At 28.7% G+C, this 13947-nt stretch overlaps 1 protein-coding gene across 1 annotated transcript in view; it reads left to right on the top strand.

Moving 5' to 3' along the window:
- The first annotated feature begins 10415 nt into the window (after nucleotides 1-10415).
- The window catches only part of LOC119667223 (protein white-like), a 3834-nt gene continuing 302 nt past the window's right edge, over nucleotides 10416-13947 (top strand). The window contains exons 1-7 of the mRNA XM_038076512.1: nucleotides 10416-10530; nucleotides 11631-11865; nucleotides 11920-12574; nucleotides 12629-12760; nucleotides 12924-13113; nucleotides 13176-13307; nucleotides 13367-13941. Of these exons, the coding sequence (XP_037932440.1) occupies nucleotides 10459-10530; nucleotides 11631-11865; nucleotides 11920-12574; nucleotides 12629-12760; nucleotides 12924-13113; nucleotides 13176-13307; nucleotides 13367-13941 (1991 nt within the window). The 5' untranslated portion in view covers nucleotides 10416-10458. The remainder of the gene's footprint in view (nucleotides 10531-11630; nucleotides 11866-11919; nucleotides 12575-12628; nucleotides 12761-12923; nucleotides 13114-13175; nucleotides 13308-13366; nucleotides 13942-13947) is intronic.

Here is a 13947-nt window from a genome sequence, read left to right as displayed (position 1 = left end):
ATAAATTCCATTAAATCGTGTTCTTAAGGTCGTAAAAATAATAAGACGGCTTATTAAAAATATAACAATGCTTGTACCTTGCGAAATGTGAGTCTTGCTTCTGGAGGTGTTATTTGAAAGTATCTACACAAGTAAAAAATTGTAATATAAAATTTACAAACTTCTCTTTGTTGATATTAAGACAATGAAATGGAAAATTTTGGGCCGAAGGGACTTAAATATTAAATAAAACTTAGAGACAAGCAATGCAAAACATATACGTATACCATTACATAAAATTTTACAAAAGTTTTGCTTTTGATTTTAATAAAATTTAATATAAAATTTTGAATTTTTCTGTGCAGAGATCTTTAAATTGTTAAAGACGCGTTATTCTTATTTTTAAACGTATTTATATACAGATTTTAATCAAAAGTGAGAACTTGTTTCAATATAACTCATAATAATAACTTTTTAATAACTCATAAATGCACTTTTATTACATATCAATATTTTTCATTAAATTAAAAAATCATATACATATATTAATATTCCTTATGTATTTTTGAAAATTTACCATTCCTCATTTTTATTTTTAAGATAAAAATAGTTTAAATTTTAACATATATTATACCATATTTTCATATATTCGCTGATGATATAGTTATAATTGGCACATAGCTTAAGAGTAAGAATTTTATTATAATTTTACATGTAAAGTACTAGTGTGTAAAGTACTACATCGTAACTTCGGTGAATCCAACACAAAATTTTTTTTTGTCTTGATTATTTTCATTTATTTTCTTGCCTCAGTACTTAAAAAAGTGGTATTCAAACACTTTGGAACTAACCAAGACACAAACAGATTTGTGTCAAGTTTACATTGTACAGGTTCTATATATATGTATATTGTACATTCTCCAGTTTTTCCTTTGTTTTTAAGAAACAAAATCTTCAAAATTGAAGATAGATTTGATACAACAGATATGGAAAATTTAGAAAATTGTTGATGTGCATATGTCATAAATTAATTTTTAAAAGCTGGTGCAAATTTGAAAACCTATGACTATGAATAATTTCTTTATCATATGTCGATAAAGAGAATAACTTTAGTCAATATTCTTTATGGAAATAAATTTAAATTTCATTAATTTTCGCGCATATTTCACACATTTGTTGTTGACGACGAAGCAAACACCCATCGTAATGGATCTCGATGACAAAGTACGTGGTGCAGTGTAAATGAAAATTCACACTCACTAATTGCTGTTCACCTAGCTTGGTGGTGTCAATGCTAATAGAGTTGCGAAACATTTAACTCTCATTATGACAGTACAAACCCATTTGACTTACGTTTCAAATGATTGCATTCATTAATCTTCGCTGAGCTTTTTAGTATAAATGTCTAGTATGTTTTAGTACTATGTCTAGTGTAGATATCTGTAATATAAATAATTTTGTATAAAAATTAAAATATAACTAAATATTTAACACAGTTTAAAAAGTGTAATTTTTTATTTTATTTAAAAAAACATTTTTATAAATTTATGTGCTAAATAAATAGATGTCTACGAAAATACATAAGAGCAATATTATACAATTAGATAATTTCAAATTTTACTCACTATTGTTATTTTCAACATGTTTTTTAAATAATATATAAATAAAAGATATATAAATAAAAGATAATGTATTTTACATAATAATTTTACATAAAACTTTTATTAAAAATACTTTTTTCATACTTTTTGTTAAAGAGGTTTTTCGAACAGTAGTGAACTACAACAACAAAAATTTATTTTATATTATTTTAATTAATTGCATTTTTTATTGACCATACAGCTGTTTCGAGTATTGCCCAATACCCATCATCAGTGATCTTGGAAATAATTCTTGTATTTAATTATTCGTATTCAATTTTTTGAGACTGCAAGTACCAGGATTTGAAATCGTGTGCTGCCAAATTTGAAGTTCAGAGTCAGTGCTCCTTAACCAACTGCCACAAAGGCGTACTTGACTTTCATGTTCGTGCATTTTTCTGGAGCTTTGTTAATTTGTTGTGAAAGTTTTTATTAACAAATTCAGTTGCTGTGTTTATATTAGAACAAAATCATAAACCAGCTGTAGAATAATTAAATTAATTAATTATATTTTTATTTTTAATTGTTAAATTTCAATACTATTCAGATAATTGTAGTGCCATCAAATGTATAATTTGAACTTTATTCCTATTGGAAATGTTTTTCTATTGACTACAATTTTAAATTAAGGACGTAAACAACAGATGTTGCGCCAATCGGAGTATTGAGAATAACTGAAGTCACTTTTTGTAAAAATGTAACTTCCAAAACTTCATGTGATTTGTTCTGAACTGGAGGCGATTACTATAGACATTATGTCAAGTGATGAGTATGTTTTAATTCGTTAACTTATTCTATTTCCTAAAAATAAAGTAAAAATGCATAAAAAAATGCTTTTAAAGTCCAATATATTTCAGATACATATTGTAATATTAAATAAGACGCATTCAATTTTCTAACGATAAGTGTTAATCGCGTATTATACATGAAATTTTTCTCAAACTTTTTTTATACATGAAATTTTTTTCAAACTTTTTTGTCAAATGCGAATTTTGTGCCAAATTTTATGTTTAATAGCAATATTTGAAGGTTTCACTAAAAACTTGGATAGAAATCAAAAAATTTTGATTTTTCCTCAAACTTACTCGTGTTTTTTCATATACAATCGGATTTTTGTAGACTTACATGAAAAATTTCATTCAATATAAGGGATAGAAGCGAAAACATCATTTAAATACATACATGATTTTATTTTGTAGTATATTGTTGTTTTTTTTTTTGCTGTGGCGTGAAAAAAATAATGTCAATTGTTTTGATGTGTAATAGCAAGCGACGACAAAAAAGTTTGACAAACAAATCTCATGTGTAATACGCGCTTTACGCATACATTAAGTCCTTAATAAATTTAAAATAAAGTTGTCAGTAACACTTAAAATGACGTAAAAAGAAGTTAAAACTATAGAAATTAATCGGTGTGCGTAATCATTGAAATTAATCAGTGTTCTAAATCTTTTATTCTAAAGAAATTTTAAATTTTCAATATAGAAAGGCAAATTTAAATGCTAAATGAGTTGCATTTTCAAGTAATATTAGGTGTAAAATATACTAACAAAATAATAAGATATTTTGCACATTAAACACAAATTTTTTTTAGTCTGTTTTAAGTTTCCAAGAAGAACTTTGTATTTGAAGAAATGATCAAAGTTATCTTTTCATATTCCCCCTCAAATTAATAATAAATAATTTTCTTTAATGCATTCGCTGTAGTACAGGTTCAAACAGTTCATTTTTGAAAATAATTTTTAAAAAATTTTGTTAATTATTTTAGAAGTTCAATTTAGTTAAAAAACTGCAATTGTTCTAATGTTTCATTCTCAGTGTTTCACACAATTAAATATTCGTTAAATGTTTATGCAGAATAAAAAGCAAAAAATGTTAGAAACAGAACTTAACTTCCAGAATACTCAGATTTACTTAGACAAAAATTGGTTTTCTTACACCTGTGGCAATTTTCTTACTTAGTGTAAGTAATTTTTCTTTCATTTCCAACTGTTCAACAAGAGCAGAAGATTGAAAAAATTAATGTATAATTTTTCATTTTTATAAAAAGGGCAATAAATATTGTCGTGTTACGCAATTTCAAACCTGACAGTAGCACCTGATGTCCCAAAATGTTGTTAAACTTTTCGTTCCAGATTTATATTTGTATTCTATCACCCCTACCAGCAAAACTTGTCCCATTAGGTAAATAGGTTGCACTCAATAAAATATCTTAAGAAATTGAGGTCAAAGTAGTACGATGAAGTAGTACTAGAAGCAGTAGAAGTGGAGATGATGTATATTATTATGCATATTCTCTCTCAAGACTTCTGGCGTACTATTACAATTATTTATACAATTACTATATTGCTCTTCTATTGTTATACAAAGTTGTTAATTACATGAAATGAAGTAAAGTATTACTAATTGGAGGTAAGTTCCACACAAAAACTATATCACTAATCAATATTAATTGTAGGTTGAAGTGGTAATATTTAGATATACTGGTATCAAATGTTAGACGAATTTGATAATCGTATGCCTTTGTAAATAGGATTTTTTAATATCTCATTTAATTATTTAAATAAATTGAAGATTATGAAGATTTAAATTAAAGATTTTGACGATTTTGATATTGAAGATTTTGAAGATTTTGATATAGAAGATTTTTAGTTTTATAATTTATAACATTATTGAAGCTATTTATTAAAGCTTACGATAGCAAAACATATTTGTAGGATAGCATAGTATTTCGATGACTAAGGGTTAAAGCAAAAAATGTAGAGTACTATAAACCAAAGATCTAGAGTACTCTAGATTCTTTAGTTAAACTGAAAGTGAAAATTTAAACAAAACTGGCATTAGCCAGTTCTGGATCAAATTTTTTTTTTAATTATTTATACATTTATTTATTGTATTTTCTCTTACAATGAGGCTAACAATAAGTTTTAAAATCTATTCACTAATTGAATAATATTACAATTTTTGTTTTAACTATAGATTATATAATATAAAATAAAATAAGTTAACCTGGGTTAACTTTCATTGGAGTGAATAAGTTAGGCGGTTTATTAAGAAAGCAATTAAACACTATCAGATCACTAAGAAAAAAGTGTTGTTTTAACTGGTACCTATTAAATTTTAATTAATGGCTGCATGGTCAGCCATCCCTTTTTAGACGGAAGTTGTGGATACAAATGCGACATTGCTAGCTAAGGGGTTAACATATCCTGTCAGCATTTTATTATATTTTTTTCTTATATTGTCAGCTTTAACTAGGGGAATTTGTAGATCTCGGTGTATACTTTCATTCCTAATATACCATGGGGCACCAGTGATAATTTTTAGTATTTTTGACTGAGCTCTTTGTATAATTTCAATATTTGAAACACTAGCATTACCAAATAGCTAGACACCATAAGCCCATATTGGTTTTATGGTGCTGTTATACAAAAGTCCTTTATACTTTAGGCACAGGAAGGATCTGTTATTAACGACCCAGTGCAACTTAGAGGCTTGGAGCTTCATTTATAGTTTTTTGGCTTCACTGTGCTTTCGCGAAGTTAATCGTCTGTCTAGGCGAATACCTAAGTACGTTATATTATCTGCTTGTGGTGTGGGAATGTTAGTTAGTAAAATTATTGAAGATATACTCCGATTTAAGGTAAAAATGACGTGTTAACACTTTAGTTCATTTTAGTTCATAATTCACCATTTTGACAGTCATGTCTCCACCCAAAATAAATAAGATTGACGTTGGTTTGATTCGTTATACGAATCACTTGCTCATGGTTTTCCCTACAACCAAACGGGTAGGAGGGTATTAGGTTTTGATTGTCAAAAAATGGTTTCAGTTTTAAAAGCAGTGTCTTTCAGAATTTAGAAAGACATGGCAGTAAGCTTATTAGCCTGTATGAAGAAATAAGTATAGGATCTTTGCCTCATTTATGAAAATATAGTAAAAATAATTTCGCATAAATTGAAACTAAATTTTTTATTTTTCTTCTGCATTTTCATCTAATTTATATTTTAAGTTATTATTAACGTTTTACAACTTTCCTTCCAAAGACCTCACTGAACCAATGTTGCCAGCCATACCTTATAAACCATTTCTAAACACAAGTTGTAAAAATAATTTTATAAACAACAGGAATGGCAGGTATTATTCTCGTGTTTACGCTTCTCGAAGGCGCAAGGTACGATACGTCGCTACCAGTCCAACTATATTACAAACAAGTATGGTATGGCGGGCACACATAATATGCACTAAAGCAGAAACATGAAAGTAAAAGCTTTCAAAACTTTACAGGTACTTTTAGGCAAACCGTAAACACTTGTTTCTGTCACATTAGGAAAATGCGGAAATATGCCTTTATATTTGTGCAGTGAAAAATTTTCCTTTATGCTTTGCAACTACATATTTTCGTATAGGTATAATTTCTTTTTGCTGGCAGGGGTACCATCATTGTTTACCTACACGTTTGTGCAGATGTGTATATAAATATACGTATGTATTTATATATCCATAGAGAAATGTATTAATGTGTTTAGACGCGTTCAGTAACTTAGGGATAAAGTATTATATAATTGAAATTATATAAGTGAAATTACTCATAACGGACAGTTCTTTTAACTGGACAGCTTAAATAGGCGGACAAATTTCGTGGATATAGTTTTTTCATATATTTTTATAGCAGGACGCTGACACTACATTTTAAATATTTCGATCAAAAAACCTGCGATTTCCCATAATACAAATTCTTTTTGCATTTGTGTAAAAAATGGTTAATTTTAGTTACCAATAATTAATTAAATATAATTTATAAATTACTTCGACCAAAATAGCCCAGAAAGAGAGGTTTCCTTTCCAACATTACCTGACAAAACCCTCGCTCTTGAATCCAAAAAATGCATCGGCTTGAGTCTTTGCGATGGAAATGATCGAATGCCTGCAGCAGTTCAATAAGACAATAAGAGTTCAGAAACGAAGAATTTACCGATTTGGATCCCGAAGATGACCTTCCGCTCACAATCTACTCTAAATTTCAGGAAGGACTCGATTTGACAAATGATTTCAACGGTTTTCTCCAAGTAAACAGAAATATCTGCACTGAAGACAAGAATGTGGAAATTCAATTTGAAGAACAAAGCGATATTATGGACATAAGTTCAGAAGAAGAATCTAATGAAGAAATAAATGAGCATTTAGGTGCAATTTAAACATAATTTTTTGTGCTCCCTCTCATAAGCGGACATCTTCCATAATCGAACAAAAACACTGCGACGGTGAATATTCGGTTACGAGAAATTTCACTGTATTTGTTTATTTGAAATTGCAAAGTTACCGAATTACCAAATTACTCCGGTATTCTGTGAATCATCAGCTGATTCTTATCATTGAAAGCAGTGCAATCAAAGTGTCAAATATATTTATAAAAAAATATGAATTTGTTCAACTAAATTATATTAGGTTAGAAAAATGTAAGTAATAGTAAAGTTAATTTCTTTCGCTGCAATAAGGTTTTACTTTGTAACGATACCTATATGATATTAATTACATATAAATACTTCTTAACATATATTTAAAAACTATAACAAGCAGAAAACCATAAATAAAACTTTCGTTCTATATTTTAGTTTATATCCAATAGTAAACAAATTTTTATTTAATAATATCATATCAGACAGTTCTTGTAGCTTGATGTAGCTTAAACGTCACACTTTAAGTTATGAATATGTATCCATATTGACAGTATAAGAGTAATTTAAATTTCTATTATTATAATTTATTTACTGTATAAAAGTAAACTATAGTTCTGTTACTATAACTTTTTTATCTATTCTAAAATACTTCGACATTATCACTCTAACATGGAATAAAAAAAGATAACCTTTAAATAATCCATTATAATACTTCTAGTAGTAACGATTTTAGGACTAGCAGAAGAATTGCATGGAATAAAAAAGATTACCTTTAAAAAATCCATTATATCACTTCTAGTAATAACGGTTTTAGGTCTAGTAGAAGAATTGCAAAAAAAGGGACACTAGCAACTTTTATTGAACAAACTTTCTAAAATTTGCAACAAATCTATATTTTATTTTTATTTTATTTATTTATTTATTTAAAAAATTAAATTAAATTATATTGTAATAATTTTTCGAAACAAAAATATAGTTGTATTCAAATTATTAATTACTGCATTTTAAAACAGATATTAGAGTGTCAGGCTCTTCTCAAGATTTAGTTATGAACTTTGTTCACAAAGCTTTAAAGGACTTTGTGTAATCATAAGTGAAATTGGTACAATAGGACTCTTCTGGCTGCAGTACCGACTGTTGGCCGATTTCACGTCAAAGCTTTAATAATAATAAATAGAGTGTCAAGCAAACCTATATAAAATGAAAAATTATAATTTTAACACTGTACCACGAGTAATTGATAGATTTGAAAATTATAAGCGATTCAGAATATATATTTATTTATATTTTGTAACCAAATCAGCTAAATTAACACTGCTATATACACTTCATTTTAATTATAAATTTTGAGGTGCCTTATATCAATCCAGTGAACAAACCTCGCAGAGCCACTATGTGCAAAGCTTCATAAACACAACAATTCATGGGGTTCTATGCTTATAATATAAAACTATTGTGCAATAAAAAGGAATAAACTTGTTTTACAAGCGGTTAATAGAAATATATATTCCCGGAAGAACACTACGCAATATAAAAGCATAAAAAACCGCAAGCCACATTACTGTAAACCATTTGAAAGCCTATTTTAGCACCAAATGCAAGACAGGAGGCGCTTGTACAACAATGCGAGGTTACGTCAACGTACAAGTTCGTAAGACTTGTAAAATTTTTAGGAGCAACACGTTATGGTTTTGTGTCCGACCAACCACCAAGCGCAGAGCACTGTAGGTACTCCAACACACACATTCACATAAAACATTCTTCTCACCTAGAAATGGATGCTCGAGTAATAAAAATTACATACTTTTGCTGTTTTTAGTTTTATATGTTTACTTACATCGAATCAATATGTTTTCCTCAGGAAGATTTTTAATAATTTTTGCAAAAAACTTTATTCATTTCAACTTTATTTATTAAAAAGCAAATTGTCTTCGTCACATCATTACATTACATTATCTAAAATCTAAAATAATATTATTTTTAAGATTATATAAAATGATGTCAATTATGGTCCGTTACGCGTTGGTGACGAGTATTGAATTAAATGGAATGACGAGCTTAATGAGTTATACCGCGACATTGACACAGTTAGAAATATCAGTCTTTTAAAAGATTTATTTATAGGTTACTGTAAACTATCCAACCAAACTACAAGATCAAGTCTTGCTTTCAATTAAATCTGTCGCAACTGTGAGGAAAACGAAGAGAATGCCTCTCACTTTTTTTTGCCCAGCTCATGCACGCCGACGACTCAACACTTTAGAAACCCTCTTTTTAACAGCATTTTAGGCTTCTCTAATTTTTCTAATGTCAATGTTATAATAGGAAGCAAAACTAAAACATAGCTATTTCAAGCTATTCATTCGGGTGAGTTTTATATAATGTACATTATATAATATAACATATATGCAATCACGCTAGTGCCGCATGTATTTACCGGACCTGGTTCGGACCAAATGCAGCATACTCGAACATGTTCATTAATCGATTTTTAAACTGAATATCTTGAATTTATAACGAAATATAACTGCGATTTTTTACTTATATGATAGTTTTGAATCAGCAGCGATGCGATATCAAGCGATTTAGTGCATTGATTCGGATTCGGATTCGGATTTTGAACAAGTAACGTTTTATATTTATATGTAAATATACAATCATATATATTCAAGCCGTACAATAATGTTCTAAAAAGAAGTAATTTACACTATGTCTGTACTGGCTAGACTTGACAAGGTTTTTGCATGCATAAAAATTTTGCCAAAGTTCAGTCTAGTCAGTGTAGACGTCCAGTAATTGCACATCTCCGATACAAATTTTTAAAACAACTTTGCAAAATTACTCAGTACATCTTCTTCAAAAGTATTTCACTCAATGAAACCTTACAAGTTCTTCATACTTTGTACTTTACTTTAATACATAATATTTCAAAATTATTTATTATAAAGAGCAAATATTCTGTGATATGCTTCTCTTACAAATGTAATACTTTTGGTATTTAAAGTATAAGATAATCAAACAAGTTTTATATTTACTAATGAAAATAGAAATAATGCCTAGAACATAAGGGCATTAATATTAATTGTTTACTACAAGTATGTCTGGAAAATTAACAATTGTAAAATGAAAATTAAAGATTTGGATATGGGGGCCATTGCTTGCAGCTAAGCATAAATAAGGAAACTGTATATATAATACTGATATTAAACATTTTTTTGTTAACAAGGTTTACTAAATTTAAAGTTTATTTGTGCTTAATCAAAATTCAAATATTTGCATATACATATGTATTCTTCATAAAATACAGTGATGAGTGTAACTAAATTAAAGCACTCGTTGCTTGATTATGGTGTACTCATATAAGCCTATAAAGATAAAAGAGTGGGTGCATTAAGGTAGTTGGAAAATATAATTAGTAAGTTGTTGTACTTGCATGTGTTAAATACTATATCGGAGCGGTTTAAGTTTTGTTTTAAATTGGTTTAATGTACTTGAAATACTTACTTCATACAAGCAAAAATAGTTATTTTATAGCATATGTTATAAAAATATATTTAATTTTTTTAAATACAACTAACTGAACGTGTGAAATTTTAAAAAATAACGTGTTTTGTCACAGACTTTTTAAGAACATTTTACTTATCTAAAAATAGTAGATATGGGCCAAGAGGATCAAGAACTTTTAATACGAAGCGATAAATCGAAAACATCTGCAGAAAGTCTTAATATTGTAAGTGGTAACTTACATTTATGTGTATATATTACTTAATACATAATAATGTATACATATATATGTATATATATATATATATACAATTCAATACTACTAACTACTAATTTACTACATAAAAGATAATTCAGAAATACCATTTATGCTTTTGATGGATCGTTCAGTCACATCGAATTGGCTATGTTTGGAATTTAGGAACGTGAAATTTAGATATTGATATTGAAAGATATTGATTGACTATATTAAGCAAATAAGATTGTTGCTGAAAAGAGATATAATTTTTAAATTTAACTGCATTGGATTAAGTAAGAAAAACAAATTTAAATAAAAACCAAAGAACATTGATTGAGTAAATATCAAACAACAAATATTCAAGAAATGTAATAAAAAATATTTTAAAATTATCTTTAGCCACTTTTATAGATGAAATATAATGTAAAATAACCATAAAAACGTTTCAAAAAGTGGGCGGTCCTAATGTCCCTTTAAATCCCTTTTTTGTAATAAAAAATTAACAAAGTAAAATAATTTAATATCCGTTAAATGAAAAAAGTAAATAAGAAGAAATCACACACATATATTCAAATTTCACTAATATATACGGTATTTAGCTTTTTCATAAAATATAATGTTATTCGTAATTTGAGTTTATTTAAGAATTCTGTATACATTTCCTTATAAACTAGAAATACATTCATAGTGTTTCCATCGTTTTTTTAATAAATATAGTAAATTAGATGTTAGTGGTAGCTATAATTCACAAAAATTTCAAGCAATCTTAAAGCAAAAACACCAATTGAGCATAGATATATTCTGTATCTTAATCTTAAACAATACGTTTTTATGAATCATTTATTATACAGTATGACATCTAATAGGAAGAGGAATTTCGTTTTTAATGAACTTCAATAATAGCTACACAAAGTATATTGGCCCTGAAAAATCTCTTGTAGATGACAATTTCTCACCAATCGGTTAATTTCCTTAAGAAACGAGTAGTTTAGATCTTAAGCCTTTGAATTTTTAACTTTCAATATGAAATATTAAATTATGCAATCGAGTAGAAAAGAATAAATCCTTTTTGTTTTAATATCAAACAGAATTCTGGCTCCTTTGAGCAATCCTCACTTAATAAGGACTTTAATAAAAGTTATGGAACAGTGGTTCCTAATACGAACGTTTCTGATAATTTAACTTACTCTTGGTATAACCTTGATGTATTTGGAGCCATTCATTTGCCAGGATCAACATGGAAACAAATGGCAAATCGAATTAAAGTATCCATATGTAAAGAACGTCACATACCCGCGCCCAGAAAGCACTTATTGAAGAATGGTAAAATTAAAAATAAAATGTTCAAGTCTAATAATATTTATTTTTTATCTAAAGTAAGTGGGGTTGCTTATCCTGGTGAATTGTTGGCAATAATGGGAAGTTCTGGAGCTGGAAAAACAACGTTGCTCAATTCGTTGGCCTTTCGCTCTTCACAAGGTGTTCAAATATCAACTTCAGCCATGCGAATGCTAAATGGGCATTTGGTAGATGCTAAAGAAATGCAAACTCGTTGTGCTTATGTGCAGCAGGATGATTTATTCATAGGGTCTTTAACAGCCAGAGAACACCTAATATTTCATGCTATGGTACGAATGCCTGGAACTTTAACATACCGCCAGAAAGTAGAGCGTGTCGATCAGGTAATACAAGATCTCTCATTAGGTAAATGCCAAAACACTATTATTGGCGTACCTGGTCGTGTGAAAGGATTGTCGGGTGGCGAACGTAAGCGCCTAGCATTCGCGTCTGAAGCACTAACGGATCCTCCACTGCTTATATGTGATGAACCCACTTCAGGTCTTGATTCTTTCATGGCACACAGTGTTGTGCAGGTTTTGAAAAAGCTTTCGGAAAAAGGAAAGACTGTTATATTGACAATCCATCAACCATCATCAGAGTTGTTCGAACTTTTTGATAAAATATTGCTTATGGCTGAAGGAAGAGTAGCCTTTCTGGGCACTCCTTTAGAGGCAGTTGATTTTTTTTCATAGTATGCTCCAAAAAAATGCAATTTTGAAAAGAGCTTAATATTCGCAATTTTTAGTATTGGCGCACAGTGTCCTGCAAACTATAATCCTGCAGATTTCTATGTCCAAATTTTGGCAGTTGTACCCGGAAAAGAACAGGAATCACGTGAACGTATTGTAAAAATTTGCGATAACTTTGCAGTAGGAAGGTAAATTTAAAATCATAACCCCAAAATATTTATATGCTAGGTTTTCCAATATTATCAAATATAATGCAAATATTTTAAAAATATAGTACTTTATTTATAAAAATTATAATCAAGAACACTAAAGAAAACTTCTTATTGGTTTTAATATTTTTTTTTACTATAGAGTGTCCCGTGGTATGGAGCAGAGCTTTAAAAAAATGGCTGCTGAATCAAATGGCCAACCGATTATTAATGGAAATGATTTTACATATAAGGCATCTTGTTTTATGCAATTTAGAGCCATACTTTGGCGTTCCTGGATATCCGTTCTAAAAGAGCCTCTATTGGTTAAAGTTCGTCTTATACAAACAACAGTAAGCATATATAAAATATCATTTAACATTTCCAAAAACATTTATAATCTACTGCATTACAGATGGTAGCTGTTCTTATAGGTCTGATATTTCTAGGTCAGCAATTGACACAAGTGGGTGTAATGAATATAAATGGAGCGATTTTTTTATTTTTAACAAATATGACATTTCAAAATGTTTTTGCTACTATCACGGTAATTGATAAGATATAAATTTAATAATAGTATAACATTAAATAGTTTCTTAAATTAAGGTATTTACATCAGAATTACCAGTTTTTATGCGGGAAGCGCGAAGTCGCCTTTACAGATGTAGTACATATTTTCTTGGAAAAACTATTGCTGAGCTACCACTTTTTTTAACTGTACCATTTGTTTTCACATCTATTGCTTATCCAATGATAGGATTACGTGCTGGTATTTTTCATTATCTACATGCTCTAGCATTAGTTACTCTTGTTGCAAATGTTTCAACTAGTTTTGGCTATTTAATATCCTGTGGCAGTTCATCAACATCAATGGCATTATCCATCGGACCTCCAGTAATTATCCCATTTCTTCTCTTTGGTGGATTTTTTTTAAATTCTGCTTCAGTGCCAATATACTTCAAATGGTTATCATATCTATCATGGTTTCGTTATGCAAATGAAGGGCTTCTAATTAATCAGTGGTCTGATGTAGAAGCTGGTGAAATTACATGTACCTCATCGAATACAACTTGCCCCAGTTCTGGAAAAGTTATATTAGAAACACTAAACTTTTCGATAAATGATTTTATATACGATTATATGGGATTAATAGCGCTTATTATTATATTTAGGATATCTGCGTATGC

The sequence above is a fragment of the Teleopsis dalmanni genome, chromosome 1 (assembly GCF_002237135.1).
Source record: "Teleopsis dalmanni isolate 2A chromosome 1, ASM223713v2, whole genome shotgun sequence".
Classification (NCBI taxonomy): domain Eukaryota; kingdom Metazoa; phylum Arthropoda; class Insecta; order Diptera; family Diopsidae; genus Teleopsis; species Teleopsis dalmanni.
This window is presented reverse-complemented; position numbering and strand designations above follow the sequence as displayed.